This window comes from Drosophila virilis, chromosome 4, assembly GCF_030788295.1.
Source record: "Drosophila virilis strain 15010-1051.87 chromosome 4, Dvir_AGI_RSII-ME, whole genome shotgun sequence".
In the NCBI taxonomy this organism is placed as follows: domain Eukaryota; kingdom Metazoa; phylum Arthropoda; class Insecta; order Diptera; family Drosophilidae; genus Drosophila; species Drosophila virilis.
The window spans coordinates 13,753,545-13,778,877 of record NC_091546.1 but is presented as its reverse complement, the minus strand read 5'-3'; the positions used below and the strand labels follow the sequence as shown (position 1 = coordinate 13,778,877).

Genomic DNA, 25,333 nt, shown 5'->3' with positions numbered 1-25,333 from the left:
AAAAAAAAAAACAAACTAAATAATATATTCAAGTTAAAGTTTAGCCTGGACTTAAGTTATGTAGGAAAGTAGGATGTCTTCGGCTCGCCGTAGATTTAATACCCTTGTCGACATTGCCACATTTTGCAGTACCTACTGTTCGATCGAGCTTTACTTAGGCAGCTTTATGATATAGTCGACCGATTTTGTGAGAGTTTCGCATATATGTAAGGAGCATAGTGAGCATATGCAAAGTTTCAAGACGATAGCTTTAAAGCTGAGCGAGTAGTTCGCACTTAAAGTGTATTAAACTACACACCCAAAGACTAAAATCTCAGTAAAATAAAAGTAACAATAAATTAGCTAAAATTAAAACAGCAGCAGCTTAAGACGTAAGACGCAAAATTATGCAAATGAAAGAAACTGTGAAAATAATCCGTTGAGACGTTACAAACTTAATGACAAATTTGAAGGCACACTTAAGCGGCATAAAAAGGTATTACAGAAAGCTGGCTAAATGTTTGGAGCCTAACTCTTTCCATACATGTTGCAGACACAATTGGACAAAAGCACAAAACAACAATAAATGACAATAAGCAAGTGGAGAATATGAGAAAAACCAAACAGACAGCGAATTCTCATTCAAGCTGAAGGCCAAGTTAGGACTGAAAGCAAAGCGTCTTGTTAAACTAAACGAGGAAGAGAGAGAGAGAGAGAGACAGAAAGAGAGAGCGACTTCTATCTGTGTGTGTGTATGTGTTTGTGTGTGTGTGTGTGTGTGGGCGTTGGAGCAATTTCGGGTTTAGTATTTATGATGCTCATTTAAAATCCATTAGCAGCATAGGCCACAGCAGCAGCAGCAGCAGCAAATAAAGGCATAGAATGTAGTCCACACACACACACACACACACACACACATTCACAGACAGGGCATTGGCCATAATGTGTGCTTGGGCCATGAGCCAAAGTCAAAAGTGCCTCCAAGGTGCATTTAGCTGGCAGCCAAATGTGTTTTATGCCGGCCACAATGAGTGCCCCTGCCTTTTGGGCACTGGACAGCCCGGGGACCACAACCTGGCCAAGACGTTTAACAACAATTGAATTTAGAGCGCAGTTCACCATTTTGAACATCGCATTGGCCCGGACTAGTTAGTACCCAGGCACATGTTATAGAGCCTGTTACAGTTTGAGAGGCTCTGTATGCTGTAGTACAAATTGATTTTTGCAGTGGGAGTCGTGAGTAAACAATTTAATTGGGTTATATACGTTCAAAAAGTTTCCACAAGAAAACAGAAAAGCTTAAAGTCTATACAGTAACTTTGGCAAGCTCACATTTAAGCACAGTTTTGCAGCCGCATACCGTTTGGCAAGCACTGGGCCGCTAGAAGATAGATATGAATGCATTCGACTAGCAAAGACGACGTTGTCTGATGTCTAATGCTTGACTGTGATTGTGATGGATAAGCAATTGGCAATATTAGACACAGATACAGAACGAAAGGCACGACATACGCTGTCTCACTCACCCACACACACACACACACACACACACACACACACAAAGCCGCACGCACACCCACACCCCCACTCACCCACACACACAGCTGTGCCAAAGCGTGCTGACAAATGGCAGAGCAATTTTTAATTGAAAATGTTTGCATGGATTCTTGCCAATGTGATGCCGAGCATGTGAAACGGGTAGCCTTTAGCCCCAGCTCACGTACCCAACTCGGGCCCTGTCGCCCCCTTGGCTCACCCTCACTCGCTGCTGCTGCTGCCGCTTCTGCTGTTGATCTTTGTGTGCATTGCGTGTTGTGCCTGCATTTGATTGATTTATGGGCCAGCGTAGCCAAAAAAAGAAAACAACCAGCAAAACAAACGGGCAAAAAAACAAATCTACGAAATAGAAAATGAAAAAGAAAAAAAGAACATTCTCTAGCATTTCAAGAAAAATAAACTCCCAATGCGTCATGTCGTCAACGTCATCGAGTGCTGAGTGTTTTATAACATGCGAAAATCCTCAAATGAAATTATTAAAATTTTTGGTCTCCTCCCTCGCAACGCTCCTTCACTCGACACACAAGCGTAGCTGGCAAATCAAAAAGTGTTGCATACTCTTGAGCGCACACTGCAAATATGATTGAAACTGTGAAATTAGAGAGATGCCGCTCTGAAAGCCCGTCTGGCGAATTGCGCATACGCAACGTGTCCACGCATCGCCAACAGAATAACAGGCAAAACCAACAACAACCACCACGAGAACAAGTTGGAACTGCTTTTCGGGCTTATGAAAATTGAAACACCCTTGAGAAGATACTGTATATTAGAAAATAAAAGTGGGACACACAAAACAGGCGCTATTCGCAGGTCACAGACCTAAAATTTGAAAATTAAAATTAAATTTGCCGCGCTTATTGATATTAGAATTATTGAGGGGGTTCAAAGATCAATGAAATGTTTTTAATGCTGAGATTCCGGGTTCAAACCATTTTGGCCCATTAAATAAATTCGAATTTAAATAATACACGATGATAATTTGCACCTAACTATTGCTCGCCCATAGGCACGTATACTTGATTTATTGATAATAAATTAACTGCGCACCGGCCAAAAACTTTAATCTGATATTAAGTTGGGTCATTCAGCCGCGAAAGCGTGCGCCTTTCCACAAGGAATATGCTTTAAAAGTAAGAGACAATTTAAAGTTAATTTTAAATTGCAATTAAAGTCAAAACATATTTAGATTGTGAGTATTCAAATTGAGGGTGAAATAATGAGGGAACAAATTTAAAGGCAAATTTTTGGCTTCAATTTATATATGAATGCTCATTTCCTGATGGCACCAAGAATATTTGTATATACTCTATGAATATTTATATAAATGTAGATTTGTACTACCAATTAAGGTTGCATATACCGTGACAAAACATAAATGTCCTGAGGAAGGGTATTTAACTAGAGCTCAAAACAAGAACGAATACTAAAAGCGACGCGTGGCAGCATCAACTTGGCACAGTTTTTTGGCGGCACACACGTGCGTGGCACGTTTTCACATATTTTCAGTTGCCGCCAACGCGACTTGCAGCTGTTCGGGCACTAGAAATTCAAATATAAACGTATGTGTGTGTTTGTGTCTGTCTGTGTGTGTGTGTGTGTGTGTACGTGCGCTGCTGTTGTTGTGGGTGTGATTGCCTGTGCATGGCGCGTGACTTTTGTGCAGTTGCATGCAGCTCACGTAATAAAGCCTGCCTCCATTTGCTGCATGCCACGCGCTGCCCCGCTAGGCCGCCGCTCCTTCATCCGCTTGACATACGAGTCCTTGGCCAAAAAGTCGCTGGCGACGAAGACAAACAGAACTCATGTGTCGTGGCCTGCTGAAGTGGAAAGCAAAGCCGTTGAAAAGACATTTCAATTTGAATACAAAACAAAAAAACAAAAAACGCAGCGAGATGCTGCTGCCAGCGCGGTTGGAGGGCCGTGCGAACATCACCTACTCAGGTGGCATGCAAATTCAAGCTGTGGCATCGCCAGCATCTCTGACAATAATGCGCATTAGCGTGAAATTCCTTGGCACAAAACCAATGCGACAGCAGCCAAGTGCAAGCAAATTCCATTTTGATTCCCTGGTCAAATATTTGCATAAAGCGCTTTGATTCGATTAAAAGTGCATGCCTATCGATGCGCGATTACTTATCGATAGTTGTGGGACATGAGTGAAATGCTAAAAGCGAGTTAAGCAATTAGAAATTTAAAAAAATATCGTAAAAAATTAATCATTCCCGTGTTTTTGTTTCAAAGGGCTAATGGTCAAACAATTATTTGTGGTCGATATATATCGAGTTAAATCTATATACATATTGTATTGTAGCTAGATAAAGATGCTATTTAATATGTGTTAAATTCAATTTTAACAAGTACTTAAATTAATTAAAAAGTATATCTTTTATAGAACAATAATTAGGAACACTTCTGTTCAAGACAACAATTTGTCTATAATATAAGAAGTTTTTATCTTAAGTGTGATTAAATATATAGAGTATTCTATTTGTATACAGTGAACGCACAGAAAATTAATGAGAACGTTATAATATATCTGTGCAATCTAACAGGCAGGAGAAAGCATTTTCGCCCTCATAAACTATACATATTTTTGATCAGCACAAATAGCCGAGTCGATCTAGCCTTCTCCGTCTTTACCTCCATCTGTCCGTCCTAATATACAAACGTGCCGGACTCAGATCCTTTAAGCGCTGGAGACTCATAAGAACTTTAAATGCCCGCGCAGTGTAAGTTTATTTCCGATATTCAATAAGTTTCCCCGTTTCCAAGCAATCGATAACAAAATGTGTTCTTTTAGATCTAAATAGCTAGAGCCTCTGAATATTTGTTCTTTTCGAAGAAAAATTTTTGGAAATTTAAATAAATTTCCTATGCTAATGCTATAAATAAAATTACAAGAAAAGGAAAAATAGATATACTAATAAAAAATTCCACGATTCCGTTCACTTGTGAGTTATATTAAACCTACAATTTTGTTAAACGGCTTAAAAGCTCTATATACGTAATTCTACTAGAAAAAAGCTTTTAACAAGATTTTATCAGAAGTTCAAGGGAAATGTATTCATAGGCTTCGTAATCTGCTCATAGCTTATCGATTATTTATCGATTGCAAATCAAATCGAATCTAAGTGATTTAGATAAATCAAATAAACCCTTGACAGCTGAAATTTGTGCGCTGTGATTGAATAATTGATGCCACTGTACAACAACTGCACGACACCCTGGCTAACGAAATTTTTTGGCTTACATCCTTGAGGCGGCTAAACTATAACAACAACAAGAACGAGCCGAACAGAAACAACAACAAGGAGCTGCAAGTATCCGGCTGCCATCTCGCCTGTTATTGCTTGCCAATATCGGAGCCTGTGTGTGTGTGTGAGCCTGAAGCGTTGGGGGTCTGTGGCTTGTCCTTTTTGATTATGCCGCTGCCAAAGGCAAAAGGCAAAGTGCCAAAAAACCAAAGGACAAAATGTGCCAGCACAAAAAGCTTTTTGCCAGCACGCAAATGGAGAGTACGAGGCGGCAGGTAGCCTAAGGGAGCGATACAGACACGTGCTAATGCCGCACACAATTGCAATTAGTGTCAGTGTTGGCATCCTAACCACCCAGGCAGCCTGCATTCTGGGTGCCAGGACACATTTGCATAGCAGCTAAGGCACCACAAAAGAAATGCGGACAGTGGCACAGCTTCAAGGAGTCTGCTTGCAGTCCTTGGCCATATCCTGGCCACGTCCTGGCTGTTATGCTTTAAGATTTGAGCCAAGAGCGCTTTGCTTTTTGTCTTGGCTCTCAGCTCTCAGCTCTGTCTGCCTGTTTACCTTAAGCTGATTTGAAGTTTGTGTTGGCCGCGAGCAGTTCAGCTTGTTGTCCTGCGCCTCGTCCTGGCCCAGTTTGGGTGCTGGCAATTTAAATGAATGCAACATTGTTTTCACCTTTAGCTGAAATTTCAGCTACCGGAGCTTTAAGCCAGCGCTTAAGTCGCCAAAGCGCAAATTATCTATGAAAAACTTTGTGAAATGTTTTTCTTTACAGCAGCTGTTTGAGAGTGGTGGGGGAGGTTGTGCTGTTTGGGAGGAACTTAACAGCTTTTGCGACAAAGCAAATTAATTGCTGCCCGCTTTCAATTAACTTGCAGCAAGCGACCAAAAGCCACCCACAAAAAAAACCAACTTGATCATGCATTGTGTGTGCGTGTGAGTGTGTGCAACCGCAAGTGTCGACTGAAAGTTTTGTTGCATTTGTTGTATCTGCGTCTGTTACAACGTAAAGCCAATTCAATTAACTTCAATGGCCCTACATATGACACCTATGGACCAATGCACACAAGTGCAATGCCAGCTTGTTGCGGCCCAAAAAAGTAGGCAACACTTTTTATAAGCAATGCAAGCGCTCGATTAACATGGATAAAAATGAGCGACCGCGCGCTGCTGGTGCTGAGCTGTTATTGGGTTGGTTTGGACCCCGTTCGGGCAACCTGTCACTAGTGCACTTGCCAAAAGGTTGCTGACAATCGCAGAACAAAAAACCGCCTGACTGACAGCATTGAAAGCTCAGTTCATATGCGCAAAAGAGCCTATATGCGAGCAACTACAATATATGCAGTCCTTTATGTATTCGTGTTTGTCTATATATATATATATATATATATATATATATATATGTATATATTATAATACAGGCTCTGTATATAAAACAGTTTTTCCTGACTGACTGATTGACTTACTGACTCACTGATGTACAGCCCAACACGTAAGAACTAGGTAACAGATATTTTCACTAATCTGATTAAGGTGCACTTGAAGGCTAATCCCTAGCATCCACGGTAGAAATGAGATTTAATTATTTTTTGGGAACAGTTATATATATTTGAGAGAATAAGAGGGATATATCCTCTGGTATCCTATATAGACATAGGTCGAAATATCAAACTCCCATAACTTAGTGAAAACTCAACAGATTTTCATTTGGCTTGGCTTTTTGTTCATGGTTTGGCCTCTAGATCAATTTGGCATCTAAATCTGGCAACACTAATTTTGGTCAAAATTCATGTGAAAATGGTTCCCCGAATTATCCTATATAGACATAAGTCTATATTTCCAACCCCCATAACTTAGTGAAAACTCAACAGATTTTCATTTGGCTTGGCTTTTTGTTCATGGTTTGGCCTCTAGATCAATTTGGCATCTAAATCTGGCAACACTAATTTTGGTCAAAATTCATGTGAAAATGGTTCCCCGAATTATCCTATATAGACATAAGTCTATATTTCCAACCCCCATAACTTAGTGAAAACTCAACAGATTTTCATTTGGCTTGGCTTTTTGTTCATGGTTTGGCCTCTATATCAATTTGGCATCCAAGACTGGCAACATTATTTTTGGTCAAAATTCATGTGAAAATGGTTCCCCGAATTATCCTATATAAACATAGGTCGAAATATCAAACTCCCATAACTTAGTGAAAACTCAACAGATTTTCATTTGGCTTGGCTTTTTGTTCATGGTTTGGCCTCTAGATCAATTTGGCATCTAAATCTGGCAACACTAATTTTGGTCAAAATTCATGTGAAAATGGTTCCCCGAATTATCCTATATAGACATAAGACTATATTTCCAATCCCCATAACTTAGTGAAAACTCAACAGATTTTCATTTGGCTTGGCTTTTTGTTCATGGTTTGGCCTCTAGATCAATTTGGCATCTAAATCTGGCAACACTATTTTTGGTCAAAATTCATGTGAAAATGGTTCCCCGAATTATCCTATATAAACATAGGTCGATATTTCAAAGCCCCATAACTTAGTAAAAACTCAACTGATTTTCATTTGGCTTGGCTTTTTGTTCATGGTTTGGCCTCTAGATCAATTTGGCATCTAAATCTGGCAACACTAATTTTGGTCAAAATTCATGTGAAAATGGTTCCCCGAATTATCCTATATAAACATAGGTCGATATTTCAAAGCCCCATAACTTAGTGAAAACTCAACTGATTTTCATTTGGCTTGGCTTTTTGTTCATGGTTTGGCCTCTAGATCAATTTGGCATCTAAATCTGGCAACACTAATTTTGGTCAAAATTCATGTGAAAATGGTTCCCCGAATTATCCTATATAAACATAGGTCGATATTTCAAAGCCCCATAACTTAGTGAAAACTCAACAGATTTTCATTTGGCTTGGCTTTTTGTTCATGGTTTGGCCTCTATATCAATTTGGCATCCAAGACTGGCAACATTATTTTTGGTCAAAATTCATGTGAAAATGGTTCCCCGAATTATCCTTTATAAACATAGGTCGATATTTCCAACCCCCACAACTTAGTGAAAACTCAACAGATTTTCATTTGGCTTGGCTTTTTGTTCATGGTTGGCCTCTAGATCAATTTGGCATCTAAATCTGGCAACAATATTTTTGGTCAAAATTCATGTGAAAATGGTTCCCCGAAATATCCTATATAAACATAGGTCGATATTTCAAAGCCCCATAACCTAGTGAAAACTCAACTGATTTTCATTTGGCTTGACTTTTTGTTCATGGTTTGGCGTCTAGATCAATTTGGCATCTAAATCTGGCAACACTAATTTTGGTCAAAATTCATGTGAAAATGGTTCCCCGAATTATCCTATATAAACATAGGTCGATATTTCAAAGCCCCATAACTTAGTGAAAACTCAACAGATTTTCATTTGGCTTGGCTTTTTGTTCATGGTTTGGCCTCTAGATCAATTTGGCATCTAAATCTGGCAACACTAATTTTGGTCAAAATTCATGTGAAAATGGTTCCCCGAATTAGGTCGATATTTCAAAGCCCCATAACTTAGTGAAAACTCAACTGATTTTTATAAGGCTTGGCTTTTTGTTCATGGTTTGGCCTCTAGATCAATTTGGCATCTAAATCTGGCAACACTAATTTTGGTCAAAATTCATGTGAAAATGGTTCCCCGAATTATCCTATATAGACATAAGACTATATTTCCAGCCCCCATAACTTAGTGAAAACTCAACAGACTTTCATTTGGCTTGGCTTTTTGTTCATGGCTTGGCCTCTAGATCAATTCGGCATCTAAGTCTGGCAACACTATTTGTGGTCAAAATTCATGTGAAAATTGTTCCCCGAATTATCCTATATAAACATAGGTCGAAATATCAAACTCCCATAACTTAGTGAAAGCTCAACAGATTTTCATTTGGCTTGGCTTTTTGTTCATGGTTTGGCCTCTAGATCAATTTGGCATCTAAATCTGGCAACACTAATTTTGGTCAAAATTCATGTGAAAATGGTTCCCCGAATTATCCTATATAAACATAAGTCGATATTTCCAACCCCCACAGCTTAGTGAAAACTCAACAGATTTTCATTTGGCTTGGCTTTTTGTTCATGTTTTGGCCTCTATATCAATTTGGCATCCAAGACTGGCAACATTATTTTTGGTCAAAATTCATGTGAAAATGGTTCCCCGAATTATCGTATATAAACATAGGTCGATATTTCAAAGCCCCATAACTTAGTGAAAACTCAACAGATTTTCATTTGGCTTGGCTTTTTGTTCATGGTTTGGCCTCTAGATCAATTTGGCATCTAAGTCTGGCAACACTATTTTTGGTCAAAATTCATGTGAAAATGGTTCCCCGAATTATCCTATATAAACATAGGTCGATATTTCAAAGCCCCATAACTTAGTGAAAACTCAACTGATTTTCATTTGGCTTGGCTTTTTGTTCATGGTTTGGCCTCTAGATCAATTTGGCATCTAAATCTGGTAACACTAATTTTGGTCAAAATTCATGTGAAAATGGTTCCCCGAATTATCCTATATAAACATAGGTCGATATTTCAAAGCCCCATAACTTAGTGAAAACTCAACTGATTTTCATAAGGCTTGGCTTTTTGTTCATGGTTTGGCCTCTAGATCAATTTGGCATCTAAGTCTGGCAACACTATTTTTGGTCAAAATTCATGTGAAAATGGTTCCCCGAATTATCCTATATAGACATATTTCCAACCCCCATAACTTAGTGAAAACTCAACAGATTTTCATTTGGCTTGGCTTTTTGTTCATGGTTTGGCCTCTAGATCAATTTGCCATCTAAATCTGGCAACATTATTTTTGATCTAAATTCATGTGGAAATGATTCTCCGAATTATCCTATATAAACATAGGTCGATATTTCAAAGCCCCATAACTTAGTAAAAACTCAACTGATTTTCATTTGGCTTGGCTTTTTGTTCATGGTTTGCCCTCTAGATCAATTTGGCATCTACATCTGGCAACACTAATTTTGGTCAAAACTCATGTGAAAATGGTTCCCCGAATTATCCTATATAGACATAAGTCTATATTTCCAACCCCCATAACTTAGTGAAAACTCAACAGATTTTCATTTGGCTTGGCTTTTTGTTCATGGTTTGGCCTCTAGATCAATTTGGCATCTAAATCTGGCAACACTATTTGTGGTCAAAATTCATGTGAAAATTGTTCCCTGAATTATCCTATATAGACATAGGTCATTATATCCAACCCCTATAACTTAGTGAAAACTCAACTGATTTTCATAAGGCTTGGCTTTTTGTTCATGGTTTGGCCTCTAGATCAACTTGGCATCTGAATCTGGCAACCTTATTTTTGGTCAAAATTCATGTGAAAATGGTTCCCCGAATTATCCTATATAAACATAGGTCGATATTTCAAAGCCCCATAACTTAGTGAAAACTCAACTGATTTTCATAAGGCTTGGCTTTTTGTTCATGGTTTGGCCTCTAGATCAATTTGGCATCTAAGTCTGGCAACACTATTTTTGGTCAAAATTCATGTGAAAATGGTTCCCCGAATTATCCTATATAGACATATTTCCAACCCCCATAACTTAGTGAAAACTCAACAGATTTTCATTTGGCTTGGCTTTTTGTTCATGGTTTGGCCTCTAGATCAATTTGCCATCTAAATCTGGCAACATTATTTTTGATCTAAATTCATGTGGAAATGATTCTCCGAATTATCCTATATAAACATAGGTCGATATTTCAAAGCCCCATAACTTAGTAAAAACTCAACTGATTTTCATTTGGCTTGGCTTTTTGTTCATGGTTTGCCCTCTAGATCAATTTGGCATCTACATCTGGCAACACTAATTTTGGTCAAAACTCATGTGAAAATGGTTCCCCGAATTATCCTATATAGACATAAGTCTATATTTCCAACCCCCATAACTTAGTGAAAACTCAACAGATTTTCATTTGGCTTGGCTTTTTGTTCATGGTTTGGCCTCTAGATCAATTTGGCATCTAAATCTGGCAACAGTATTTGTGGTCAAAATTCATGTGAAAATTGTTCCCTGAATTATCCTATATAGACATAGGTCATTATATCCAACCCCTATAACTTAGTGAAAACTCAACTGATTTTCATAAGGCTTGGCTTTTTGTTCATGGTTTGGCCTCTAGATCAACTTGGCATCTGAATCTGGCAACCTTATTTTTGGTCAAAATTCATGTGAAGATGGTTCCCCGAATTATCCTATATTGACATAGGTTAAAATCTTTAAAATTGTCCACCCCTATAACTCGGTCAAAACTTTATCGATTTTCATAAGGCTTTGCTGTTTGTTTATGGTTTCGGTCATTGTTCGTTGCTTAGCCTGGTGATTAATGTTGCCTTTAGATAAATTTGCAAAACGAATAAATCAATCTGATTGTTACTTCTTTTTCTCGCGATAGTGGTTAAGTTGTTCAAACATACTACATACAAATTAATATATATTAATATTACATTTAGTCTGCCACCTTTTCAATGAGGACAATTCTTGTTTATTTAACAAAGTTTTTAAACATGTTCGTCCGCTGGGCAGCAGCCTCTCACATTCCAACTGCAGGCTTAATTTGAGCACTTAAGCGGATGCATCGTAATATTGTTTCAATATTTATGCCAATGTTTGACTGCGTCACGGCGGGGCATAAACAATCGCAAGGGTTGGCCAAAGCCAGCGATTTGCGGGCTGCGGGGTATTTACATACAGGCATGTAGGTGTTGCAAGCACGCGCGGCGGAAGTCACGTGACGTGTTGTGTGACACGTACGCGACAGCAGCTGCTGCGACCCGCGCCCCATACAATCTGCTGCTCATGCTCGTTGTTGTTGCTGCTGTAACTTTTCAATTTGGCCAAGACAAAGTGGGCGGAGGCGTGGGCGGAAGCGGCAGAGGAAAAGTAGGCGGAGCTACAGCGACTGCAGCGCACTCGGCTTTAAGCAAATGCAAACTCGACTCATTAAAATAACTCCAAGCAGTTGTGTGATACATCCTGCCTACAACAACAAAAACGGCGCGCGACTCGGCCCAGTTCCGGGTTAAATAATTTAATTTGGCTGCAAAATGGCCAACGGGCATAAGTAACGACCACGCGGCGTATGAGCAACGCGCAATTTTATTTAACGCCGCCTAGCCGGAAGCCAGGACCTCGTTTGGGTCGTGTAACAAGGTTCGGGAACAGCAAGTGGGCTTAGAGGGGTTCGCGGGGCGAGAGTACAGTTGGGGCACTGCTCCACTGTTGCAGGTGCAGGTGCAGGCGACGCATATTTCATGGCACTAATGTAGCCAGTCAGAAAATCACAATGCGCTGCTGCATTCCAGCAGCGGCACGGGGGGGAGTTAGCGACGGGGCGTGGCAACATGCATGTGAACATTCAGCAGCAAAGCTGGCAACACGATGCGGCGCTGCCAACTTGTTAAAAACGAAAAAAACCAACGGGAATATATGTAAAAAAAAACAACATTTTTTATTTAATAAGGTAAAAAGAAAATACTCTGAAAAAAATATTTAAAATAAATAACAAAATTAAATCAGATATGAGAGAAGGTACACAATAAGGTAAAAACTTACTGAAAAATTATATAGTAGTAGCATAAAGCGGAACACATTTAAAGTTAATGGAATATCTTTTTATAACATAATGGAACATCTGTTAATATTAATGGAATAACAATGGAATATAATGGAATAAATGTTATTTGAATATACAGTTTATGCCAGAAAAGAATTAAAGTAGAAAAAAGTGTATCAAAGTTAGATAGTGTAAATGTTTTTTTCGTAGTTTTAAATATTTATTTATATTTTGAAAATATTTCAAAAGACATTTTTAATAGATATAATAAAAAAGTTTATGATATGTATAGAAATATTTTATGTTACATTTTTGCTGGCTCGTTTGGTAAATTATAGAAAGAGTATTGATATAGTCAGCATATGATTAAACAAATGTTGGCAATATTTTTTTAAATTCTTCCGGCTTTAACGAAAATTAAGAAGAGAATAATTAAGTAGTTTTTTGTGACAGACACGGGTTGTCTAGAGTTTTGTTTTCTTGAAATTAACACGTCAAAAATCAAATTTGTTATAAGGCATATGTATTTGTTAACTTCCAACACATGTGAGCATATATTGAAGTAATGCTGCATTAAATGTTTCCATTCTGATTGATCACCTTTAAACGGACTTTCATTAACTTTAGCAGCTTACAGCTGCCTCTTGAACTTAACCAAGTAGGTGTCAAAATCAAGATACCTTCAACACGGGCGCATAAATAACAACAACAAAAAAACCACAAGAAAATTGAAAAAAAAAAAAAACGGGGAAAAATGAAAAATTGCACAGGAAACTTCATGGCGAATGTCAGCAAGTTTTTTGTGGCATGGGACTTAACTAGGATGGGCGTGGCAGCAACACCCTTCAGCGTGAAACTGCATGGCTGGCTGGGCATGAAAATGCCAGAGGGGCTGGCAAATGAGCAACAGAGGGAGGCGGGTGGGGGGTGTGGCGCAGTACCCTCTAGTTGGGCACCAGGCAGCATGTGTTGAAATGCAAAACTGGAATTTTTTACTTCGTTTTTATTTTGTGCGCTGACAAGCGTTGCTCATTAAATTTTATTTTATAATTACACACACCAGCACACAACACGCGCACACACACGCACACACACACACACACACTGGACGGCTTTAATGTGCTGGTTACCTCGTAATTGGGTACCGAGCAACGCAGTTTTTCGTTGCCACATGTAAAAGCCCCCATCTCCTCGTTTTGCCCAACCCTCCATCGATTCTGGTCGGGCTTAGAGCATTTTTGTGCACTTTAGGAATTGGTGGGACAAAAACAACAATGTACAACAATAGGCATTTAAGCATTTGGTCAGTGGGTGATTAAAGTAAAGCGTTTCAAAGTTAATTGGCACTAAAACAACAACAACAACAACAACAATAACAACGACTACAACAATAGTTAAGACCTGTTAGCCTTACGCTTGACTAAACAGCCAAGTGGCCAACAATCCCGAAAACCGATTTGATACGAACAACAACTGGCAACCGTTGCCAGGATGCCATTTAAGCAAAATGGGCCGACGCACATTGGTTGAATTAATATAAATATGTATTTTTTTCTACATTCGCTTGCTTATAAAATATTTTAAGTCTCAATTATTATCATATTTAATAAAAAAAAAAAAAGATTATAACAAACCTAAATAATTACAGTAAGAACTTTTATTTATTTTCTAAAAGTAATATTTTTGGTAATTTAAAAATATTTTTAAAAATATTTTTTATATTCTATTATTTTTTTTTTAAGATTTTTGTAGAACTCAAGAATTTTTCTTTTTTATACAAATTTATTCATATAACTTATAAATAAGGGTCTTTTTTCTTTACAATATTTTTCCTAAGTAATTTTGGTACTTAAAAATATTAAGAAAAAATGTATTTTTATAAAAAATTCCAAGAAAAAATACTTACACTTTATCAAATTCATGCTATTCATAGGCTTTAGCAGTCCTAATATTTTTAACACATTATAGTTAGCTTTCGACCACTGTGCACTACCGTTTGGCCAATGCACTTGAACAATGTAATAGGCAAGAGCTGGCCATTTGGTAGTTGTTGCGGCTGTTATACCTCAAATTGGTATTATTTAAAAATGTCGATGGGTCACGCTGCTCGTCAATGTGCTGCAACCTGAATGTCCTGGCAGCCGGGTTGGCAGCGAGTACTAGTATCCGGCGTGGTCGTGTAATTGAAAATGGTTATTGGCAAGTTAATGGCCCATTCAAGCAGGCAGCCAACGAACCAAACTTGGCTCCTTAATTGACTATTTGTATGCTGACCCCAGAGTCTTAAGCGAACCGCTATTAACCCACTTGTACCCCAACCCCTGACCCTCTGTTTCTATTGCAGATTATCCACGCGTGGATGTGGGACCACAGAACCCTCTGCGCATCGAACGCGATCACATTGCCAAGCTGGATTGCCGCGTGGACGCCAAGCCGATGGTGTCGAATGTACGCTGGTCACGCAATGGCCAGTATGTGAGTGCCACGCCCAGTCATACGATCTATCGTGTGAGTCGCCACCATGCCGGCAAATATACATGCAGTGCGGACAACGGTCTGGGCAAGACCGGCGAGAAGGACATCATATTGGATGTACTCTATGCGCCCATTGTGACCATTGAATCGAAGACCCACGAGGCCGAGGAGGGCGAAACGGTGCTGGTGCGTTGCAATGTTACCGCCAATCCGCCGCCGATTGCCATAGAATGGCTAAAGGAAGGTGCTCCGGACTTTCGTTATGCCGGCGAACTGCTCACCCTGGTCTCGGTGCGGGCGGAGCATGCGGGCAATTATATTTGCCGTTCCGTGAATCTGATGCAGCCCTTCAACTCGAAACGCATTGAGGGCGTGGGTAATTCCACGGTGGCGCTGCTGGTGCGCCATCGTCCCGGCCAGGCATACATAACGCCCAACAAGCCTGTAGTGCATGTCGGCAACGGTGTGACGCTCAGCTGTTCGGCCAATCCGCCCGGCTGGCCGGTGCCGCAGTATCGCTGGTTCCGCGACATGGACGGCGAGCTGAGCAATACGCAAAAGATTCTGGCCCAGGGACCGCAATACTCCATACCGAAGGCCCATTTGGGCAGCGAGGGCCGCTATCATTGTCATGCCGTCAACGAGCTGGGCATTGGGAAAATGGCCACCATTGTCCTGGAGGTGCATCAGCCGCCGCAATTTCTGGCCAAGCTGCAGCAGCACATGACGCGACGTGTGGGCGATGTCGACTATGCGGTCACGTGCAGCGCCAAGGCGAAGCCGACACCCCATATACGCTGGATCAAGGATGGCACCGAGATTCTGCCTGCCCGTAAGCTCTACGAGATACGCACCACGCCCACTGATGCCGGCGGGGGCGTTGTGACCGTGCAAAGTATTTTACGTTTCCGCGGCAAGGCGCGTCCCAATGGCAATCAGCTGCTGCCCGGCGATCGCGGTCTCTTCACCTGCCTCTACGAGAACGATGTGAACTCGGCGAACTCCTCGATGCATCTGCGCATCGAACACGAACCGATTGTCCTGCATCAGTACAATAAGGTGGCGTACGATGTGCGCGAGTCGGCGGAGGTGGTGTGCAAGGTGCAGGCATATCCGAAGCCGGAGTTTCAGTGGCAATTCGGCAGCAATCCCTCGCCCCTGACCATGTCCTCCGATGGCCATTATGAGATTAGCACACGCATGGAGAGCAATGACATCTATACATCCATATTGCGTATTGCCCATCTGCAGCACTCGGATTACGGGGAGTACACCTGCCGGGCTGTCAATCCACTAGACACCATACGCACCCAGATCCGACTGCAGCCGAAGGGCGCGCCGGAGAAGCCCAACGCCTTGAAGGTGCTCGAGGTCGCACACAATTATGCGGTGCTCAGCTGGCAGCCCGGCTTCAATGGCGGCCTCATGAGCACCAAGTACTTGGTCAGCTATCGTCGCGTGGCCACGCCTCGTGAGCAACTGCTGTCGGAGTGCTCCGGGAATGTGTATACGCCAAGCTATCAGGTGAGCAGCTCGTCCGCACAGGTGGGCGCCCACGAATGGATCGAATTCAATTGCTTTCGCGAGAATCCCTGCAAGCTGGCGCCGCTGGACCAGCACCAGAGCTACATGTTCAAGGTCTATGCGTTGAATGCCAAGGGCACATCTGGCTATTCGAATGAGGTGCTGGCCACCACCAAGGTGAGCAAGATACCGCCGCCGCTGCACGTCAGCTATGATCCCAATTCCCATGTGCTGGGCATCAATGTGGCAGCCACTTGTCTATCCCTAATCGCTGTCGTCGAGTCTCTGGTTGCCCGCGACGCCACCGTGCCCATGTGGGAGATTGTCGAGACGCTGACGCTGCCGCCCTCGGGCAGTGAAACTACCTTCAAGGAGGCTGTCATCAATCATAAAGCGCGCACCGCACACTACACCACGGCCACCACATCGGGACGCAGTTTAGGGCCAGGCAGCGGACAGCTCGGCGAGGATCGCACCATGGCGCTGGCGGAGACAGCTGGTCCGGGTCCTGTGGTGCGCGTCAAACTGTGTCTGTTAGCCAATCATGAGCACTGTGGTGCCTATGCCAATGCGGAAAGTAAGTAACAATTAACAACCAAATCATTCAATTGAACTAGTTCCAAAGTCAACTGAACAAAACATAATAATCTTTGTATGTGTTGTAATAACTCAAGTGAACTAGTTAGATAATGAACTTAGAACTAGTTCCATAGTCTTAAACGAAAGCTAACTTCGTCAGGCTCACAACACAAAATACGGAACAAGTTCATTTATATTAAAATAGAGCTATCTTCATCTGGCCATTTTCAAGCTAGAGAGTGACAAATCGGAACTAGTTCATCAAACATAATAGCCAGAGGAGAATATAGAACCAAAGACCATCAAATTGTGTTAAACATCTTAAAGTGCAACAATTTGGAACTAGCTCGCTTGTTTTAAAATAGCCCTTTCTCCACGGACAAGCAATAAATCTACAACTCTCCCTACTCTCTCTCTCTCTCTTTCTCTCTCTCTTGTTGCAGTTGGCAAATCCTACATGCCGCACAGCTCGTCACTTACCACCTCCGTCCTGGTGGCCATCATCATAGCGGGGCTGTTCTTTGTGCTGCTGTTGGGTCTGCTCTACGCCTTCTGTCGCTGCCGGCGCACGCATGCGGCCAAGAAGCTGGCAGCGGCCGCTGCTACAACGACACCAAATGCCGCCAGCCAAGGCGCCAAGGAGTTCGATATGGATGCATCACGCGGCTCACTGGTGGTGGCCGCAACTGGAGACCCACAGCAGTCGCAATCGGGTCTGCCGCCACCGCCGCCGCCCTACTATCCGACTGGCAGCCTGGACAGCAAGCAGCTGGATGGTGGCATGGAGCTAACACTAACGGCCCTCCACGATCCCGACGAGCAGCTAAACATGCAGCAGGGCGAGATGCACACACAGCAGCAGCAGCAACAGTATCAGACGCAGCCCAAATGCCAGGCTCAGGCACTCTACCAGCAGCAGCCGCATCCGAATGGCTATGGATATCATGTGACAAGTGCCATTGGCATCGATGGCGACAGCTATCAAGTGCTGCCAACCGCCGCTGGACAGCATGGCGAGTGTAAGTAGGCGGCTAGGCGCAACAAACACAGCTTAAAGGGGGAGCGGCTGAGCTGGGCTGGGATGTGGTGGCGGCAGAGATGGGCGCGTGCCTTAATTTCGGAGCCAGACACGAGCAAGTTTGTAAGCATATACACATCGATAGTTCAACTAATCGATGCGAATGAGCTGTAATCAAATACTGGGCCAAGTTTGATATATTAGGTATTTCTCGGATACTTTCTTTCACGTGCTCTTGGGGAAGTATGAAATTCTAGGACCCGAAGATAAGGCACGGCCAATGGCCATCTCTAATGGATAAATTGGGCACGACAGCTTCTTCATTAAGCGTCGTATTTTTTGGGGGTATGCGCAGATTTATGGCGGCCATTTTGACGCCTCTGGTTGCTGCTGCCGCCAGTTCGAGCTGGCTTTTTCTGGGCGTAATTGCATTTCATGTCAATCTAGTGTCCATATACAGTAATCCTGCCCACCGACCCATCGCCACCCACTCCCCATCTACAACGCTTCATGCAAATTGTGTGTGCTGCATAAGCAGCTACAGCTGGAGGACAACGCAAATGCCTTGGCAACCAAATGACATCATCAGCCGGACTATCCGTTTCGCTTGTCCACTGGGTCCTGCGTCCTGTGCGTCTCTTTGAGTGCGTGTATGTGTGTGTGTGTGTGTGTGTGTGTGTGTCCTGTGTGTAGCATTTCGGCGTAATTCCAATTAAGTGAGAATTAAACCGTTAGCCGTTTCTTTTGTGCATCTCCTTCAGCTTCGAAAGTTTTTAATTGGCTTTAAGCCGTAACAGTCGCAGCATCCTTCACAATTGCAATTGCAGCTCATAAAATTGTTGCCAAAAGTCGTCCCTTTTTGTTATTTTACTTTTTTTCTCGTATTGCTCCCCTCAAGTGGCTGCCACTCGAAGTGCGCCTAACAAACACGAAGACAATTAAAAACTAAATGGCACCAGCACTTGGATTCACAGCAATCAAATTGGCTTAAAGCTGTGCCAAATGAAAATCTTTAAGATTAAAAGAACTCAGCTCTCGCATGACAGCTACTAACTAGTCTATAAATTAAAGAAAGAAAACTAAATGCAGCTATGGACATATAAAATGGAGACAAAAAAAAAACACGGAGAAAAAGCTGAAAATAATCTGACAAAGAGCTGGGCATAAGACAGTATTAAGAGCGGGCAGCAAAGACAAAATTGTAGTCATTTCAGAGCGTTTTTTTTTTTTAGAAAGATTTAGAGAGCAACTAAATATTCCTAAGATAAAAGACAGCAATTAAGTCAGATAACAAGCTTACCAAAAATATTTCAGATTGAAAAGCTTTAAATGTTTAAACTAATGCTGTTTTAATCTAAAGACTTTCAAAGATTTACATTCATTTAATATCAGTTGAACTCTCAGTAGAGGGCTGGTCTGTTGCTGTGTAAAAAAGAAATGCAAATCTAGGACAGGGTATACAGAAGTATCCATAATAAGTTAATCATTAGTCTAGTATCAACTTCCATCTCATATGTTTTGGTGTTGGTTAACGTTTCATGTTGATCTTAGATTTTAGTAGCTTAGATAGCTTACATTTAAGACAGGAGTTACCCAAGTATCATCAATCAATTAAAATTTAATTAATTAACAATTTGCAGCTTAAACGGAAAAGTATTGGGTAACATTTCACAAGCTGATCCCAAGTAAAAAGCACATATCAAAACTAGAAAACTTACATTTAGGTCAGGAGCTGCATAAGCACCATCAATCAGTCAATCATCAATCTAGCAACTACGTCCAGCTTAGATAGATAAGTGTTAGATAACGTTCCACAAAGTCAAATATTACTTAGTAAAAATAACATAGTAACATTTAGGACAGAGGTTATAGTAGGATACAAGTTCCAGCTTAGATGGATAGGTGTTGGATGTGATCATAAGTAAATATTTAAAGTAAAACAACGGCTCGGTAAACAGCAGTGTTGCAAAAGTTTATGTGCTTAACACGACCCAACACTTATTTTATTAATTTACTAAAATTGTTCAGAAAGCAAGCATGTTTAAGACTGAATATATATATATATTGTGTGTATATATATGTATTTCACTTTTTCACTTTGAAAAGTAAATGCATTAATTGTCCAATTAAATATTTTTATACTTCAATAATTGCAATCAGCTTTAATTAAATGGTATACTATACCACATTTTTGCTTAAGCATATTTATAAATATAGTTTCAAAAGTGTCATTTGAAAGGCTTTTCTAAGCAAAATAAATGCCAGAGAGCAGCAGCCATATGAGTTTTGCAGCATATGAAGGTCACATTTCGAAATGTGCTTAAAAGCCTTAAACAGTTTTTAATTATATTCCAAGAGCGTAATGCTCCTAACTGCTCCTAACTGGGGTAAACGTTTTTTGTATAAAAGCTGTGCAAAAATTGTTGTTGTTGTTTTTTTTCTAGTTTTTGTTTTAATTATTTTTGTTTTTATATTATAGTCAAGTAAAAAAGCCCCCAGACAGACGTAATAGGGACGCGCCATGGCCAGAAAAATGTTTTGATAGTTTACAGAAACTGTTGAAAAAGTTTTTGCGCCTGACTGAAAGGCAACATGCCAGCTAAAAGGTGCGGCAGCTGCCATATCCCCAACCCAGCCTCTGCCAAGCCCCGTGTTGCAGGCAAGTTTGACCAAAATATGTGCACCACAGAATGCAGTTTAATTGTGTGTATGCGTGTGTGTGTGTGTGTGTGCGCGCGTGTGTGTGTCTGTGTGTGTTGTTGGCCTTTGGCTGCTTTGTTGTAGTTGTTGTTGCTTTCATTAGGACCACGACGTTCATTTTGTGTGTATGTGTGTGTTTTTTTTTTTTGACTCTGCACTTAAATGCGCGTCGCCAACGTCAACTTAATTACTATTTCTTTACACTGCCGCCTCCCTCTAACATTCGCGCTTCCTGCCAACCAACCGGAAACCCAACGAACTGGCGACATACATAATGTCGTATGATAAACGCCCATCCACCCACACACACTCATGCACACACACACACACCTGCGCGTGTGCCTGGGCGTATTTGTGTGCGGTCCATGCGGTTGCAACCAAAGCAGGACCACTTGAGGCGACACCCGTTCCAGCCAACCTACAAGCAGCTGCTGCAGCAGCAGCACGCGCCGCCAAGCTAACGAAGCAGCCCACCACCAGCAATACAACCACCACCCCCACTACCACCAGCAACTCCACCGGCAACAACAACAAGACGAGCAACAACTCCACCTTAAAGCGTGGCAGCCTTGGCCAGGTGAGGGGACAACAGGTACAGCAGCAGCAGAAACAGTTGCAGCAGGTGACCGCAGCCACGGCAGCCACCACCACAGCGCTTGCAACGACAATTACAACAACATCACGTAATGCCAAAACCGCAACAACAACAACAACGCTCGCCATCACAGGTAAAACACGGCCGAAGGAAATGATGCGGGATTAGAGAAGGTGGTGGGCGCCACCACCATCATCAACAGCACCAGCAACTGCACGGCACACTTGAACTTTGCACCACAAAATGCACACAAGACGCCAATAACAAACTGTATAACAACTTGCACCATGCAAACTTGCCACCATGCCACTCGCATCGCACCTTCTCTAAATGCACCAATGCACCGCACCCATTGTTCCACATTCTCAACTTCTACTCGCAATGCATATCTCATTTATCATTCACTTGCACTATAATATATAGTTAAATAATGTTGAGCAGAGGCAAGGAGATGCATATCAAAGAAATATATCTGGATTAATTTAGTAGACTCAAGACTAGAGGGAAAATACAAGATATATCCGAAGCTCGAATTCCCCTGCAGACAGAAACTAGCGATTTCACTCGCATACGTGGAATATACGTGAAAAGTATTTAAAGTTTTCATCAACCCATCAGGCTTTCAATTATTTCTAAATATATATACTTCACTTTAAAATCTAACTGATTCACTCCAAACAAACGAATTGTGGATGGCAAATAAGTCCAATCTGTATTATTTTAACAAAACCACGTGGAAGTGTGGAATATAGGTGGAAAAGCTCAACTCGGGTGTATCAATTTCATATTGTATCACAACAAATTAATTAAATCAAGCACAAATTTTGGAAAAACCGAAATGCGTGAAAACCATCATCCTAGTTGAAAATCGCGTAATTTCACATTAATTTGCTAAAAAAGCCCACCACAAGAGCGGAAAATGGGCGGAAAACTAAGTTCATATTCTTTAATGCACTTGACCCATGCAAATCGGGTTATTGGAATAATATAAATAGATGTATATGTGTATATAAATTTTTTTATGTCACTTGACATACACTCAGACGGCCTGTGAGCTTTTCCTTAAGTGTCTCTCGGCTTGACAATTTTATAAGACGAAACAGAAAAGCAGAAAAGCAGAAAAAACACAACAAGACTGAAAAACAATTCGGTCATAGGAAAATTTTTAGAATCTAAATCTTAACTTTTTAGCCACAATTTTTACACGCCGTTTTTGTAATGTTCTTGCTTAAGTCGCCGGTCAATCGACTTAGGCTAATACCGCTTCGAAACCCATACCAATGTAGCAATAGTTTTTTCAAATGGACGGCCAAGATGCCCCAAGCTCCCAACCAACAGCAGCAGGTGCAGCAGGTGGCAAAGCCAACAGCACGAGAAAAATCAATCGAGTCGAACGCACAAGCCCAGCAACACAAGGAGGCTGCCGTCAATGAGCCGAAACTGCCCAAGAACAAAGCCGTACCGCCGCCTAAGATCAATGTCAAGGATCAGCGCGACAAATGGCTGGCCAAGGTCTCGCCCAAAATGCAGCGCAAGGCGAAGGCTGGCGCCGAAGCTGAGCCAGCCGGTGGCGGTAAATTCATACAGCAGCCGTCGCCCATGCTGAACAACGAGACCAATTCACAGCACTTTGGCATGCCCAAGCAGTTGCAGCAGCCAGCCTGGATGCAGCAACAGCAGCAACAGGTGCAGAAGCATCAGCAGAAGCAGCAGCACCAGCAGCAGTTAAAAAAACCTGCTGAGGATGCGAGCGGCGGCTCAGCGGAGCGTAAATCCTGGATGAATCGCATGCACGGCTCACAGCAGACCAAGCAGGCGCAATGGCTGAAGGAAATGCAGGCCAAGCAGCAGGCGGGACGCGATATGCAGCAGCAGAAAATGCAACAGATGAAACATACATCGCCCCAGTCCCAGTCCCAGTCCCAGTCACCACAGCCCGGCAAGCCCACAGCAAAAGTTGGCACTGCAGCAGCCACAACACTTGGCGCAGCTGATGCTGCCGAACCGCCCGTTGAGGAACCACCCGAGCCCAAAACACCCGAACGTCTGGCCTATCTGGAGGCCGTTAAGCAGCTGAACAGCTATCAGATACACGAACCAACAGCCGGACGGGCACAGTCGAAATCGAGCAGAGGCAGTGACCAGGTTGATCCGAATATTGAGCATACGCTGCAGTGCCTCAAGCAGACGGGCTTCGAGGAGAGTCAGCTAGAACGCATACCGGTCATCCAGGTGGCAGGCACTAAGGGTCGTGGCTCCACCTGTCTACTGGTCGAGGCCATTTTGCGTGCTCATGGCGTCAAGACGGGCGTACTGTGTGCTCCGCATCTGTTTCTCACCAGCGAACGGATACGCATCGACGGCGATCCGATGATGGAGACGGAGTTTACGGCGCTGTTCGGCCAGCTGCATCAGCAATTGGCCGCCATGCAGCCGCCGCCCAGCTACACGAAGCTGTTGACTGTGATGGCATTCCATGCGTTTCGCAATGCCGCCGTGGATGTGGCCATTGTGGAAGTCGGCAGCGGCTGTGCCAGCGATTGCACCAATATAACATCCCATGCGCGCACCATTGGCATTAGCTCGCTGGGCTGGGAGCAGAACTTCAGCCTGAGCAATTCGATGCGCGACATTGCCTGGGCCAAGGCGGCCATCATGAAGCCCAAGGCGAGCGTCTACACCAGCGCCAGTCAAACGGAATGCTGCGAAGTGCTCAGCCAGCGGGCCAAGCAGGTGGGCATTCAGCTGCATCGTGTGCCCAGCTATCCGGCCTATATGGAGGCCAATGCGGGCAGCAAGAAGCTGCTAACCGGCGCCAATTTCAACGTCAAGCTAAACGGCTCGCTGGCCATCCAGCTGGCCTATGACTATCTGCGGCGCTACTATCCGGAGTATGTGGTGGGACTGGAGCACAATAGCGTGCTGTTAACGCCGGGCGCCACACGTGGCCTGGAGATGTTTGAGCAGCGCGGCCAATTTGAGGTCATGAAGCATGATATTTTCAATGTCTATCTGGATAGTGCGGACACGCTGGAGAGCATGATGATGTGCCGGGAATGGTTCTATACGCGTACGCGCAGCAGTCGCTCACCAAAGATTTTGCTCTTCAGCAAGGTTAACGAGTTCAATGCCAAGGATCTGTTGACCATATTGCGGCATAATATGCGCTTTGAGGAGGCCTGTTTTGTGCCCAGTCCCAGTTACTTTGAGGGCGACTCCCTTGAGGAGCAGGAGGAGGGCCTGGATAAGGAGACAAAAGAAGCCATCAATTGGCATAGCATGGAGGAGCTACAGCGTGCCCGTCGCAATGCCAGCAATTGGCGTTCGCTCTGCGAGGAAAACGGCACACGCGACAATTCGCACATGTCCATCTCGATAGCGGCCGTCTTTGAGCATCTGCGCGAAAAATATGGCAAGCAGAGATATGGCATGCGCAACGAACTGGATGTCCTTGTGACCGGCTCTCGAGAGCTGGTGGCCGGCACCATTCAAGTGCTACAGAAGATGAAAGATAAAGAATTCGGCAAATGGCGCTAAAAATACTTTCAACACAGATCTAAAAATTAGACCCCTAGCAGTCCTTTAATCAAGCATATGGTTATGCAATCCAGTTACTGTATTTATGTATATGTATACTTAAAATTCTAGTTATCGTTCCACTTGAGCAAAAACCCCCACTCACAAAAAAACCGCGTTTTAGTTTTAGACAGAGGTTTTAAAAAATATATTACTTGTTTTATCTATTTTGTATGCCCTGCAATTAATGTTGTTTTTATCTTCAAGATAATATCAGTTTTAGTCTCTGAAACTAATAAGAATATGGACATAACTAAAGTCGTGCATATCTACCAATTTATCCTCGGGATAAATTATTGACCTTCAAAAAACGAATATACAAATATTGGTTGGTCTTGTCATATGACATCTCAAGGAAAAGCTGAAAAGCACCTTTCAAATTTTACAAGCTTAAGTATTTAAAGAGTACGAAATGTGTGTCGAGTCGCTCAAGTTGTTTAATCCAAGTGGGTTG

At 42.4% G+C, this 25,333-nt stretch overlaps 2 protein-coding genes across 8 annotated transcripts in view; both read left to right on the top strand.

The window, feature by feature from the left end:
* The window catches only part of fred (friend of echinoid), a 130,778-nt gene that overhangs the window by 90,719 nt on the left and 14,726 nt on the right, over positions 1-25,333 (top strand). For 5 of the 7 annotated variants that reach the window (XM_032438190.2, XM_070209301.1, XM_070209300.1 and 2 more), the window contains 3 exons: positions 14,757-16,988; positions 17,434-18,009; positions 21,092-21,436. In XM_032438190.2, coding sequence (XP_032294081.1) covers positions 14,757-16,988; positions 17,434-18,009; positions 21,092-21,436 — 3,153 coding nt within the window. Of the gene's footprint in view, positions 1-14,756; positions 16,989-17,433; positions 18,010-21,091; positions 21,437-25,333 lie in introns of those variants that run through there. The other 2 variants (XM_015173326.3, XM_032438191.2) reach the window with 2 other exon arrangements.
* On the top strand, positions 22,386-25,063 carry Fpgs2 (Folylpolyglutamate synthase 2). Its single transcript, XM_002051881.4, has one exon. It carries the CDS (start codon positions 22,522-22,524, stop codon positions 24,838-24,840), a length of 2,319 nt encoding a protein of 772 aa, XP_002051917.2. The 5' UTR covers positions 22,386-22,521; the 3' UTR covers positions 24,841-25,063.

Bases quoted from the DNA above. Each gene is read 5' to 3' on its own strand.
- Fpgs2 (XM_002051881.4), top strand. From the start codon at position 22,522: ATGTTCTTGCTTAAGTCGCCGGTCAATCGACTTAGGCTAATACCGCTT.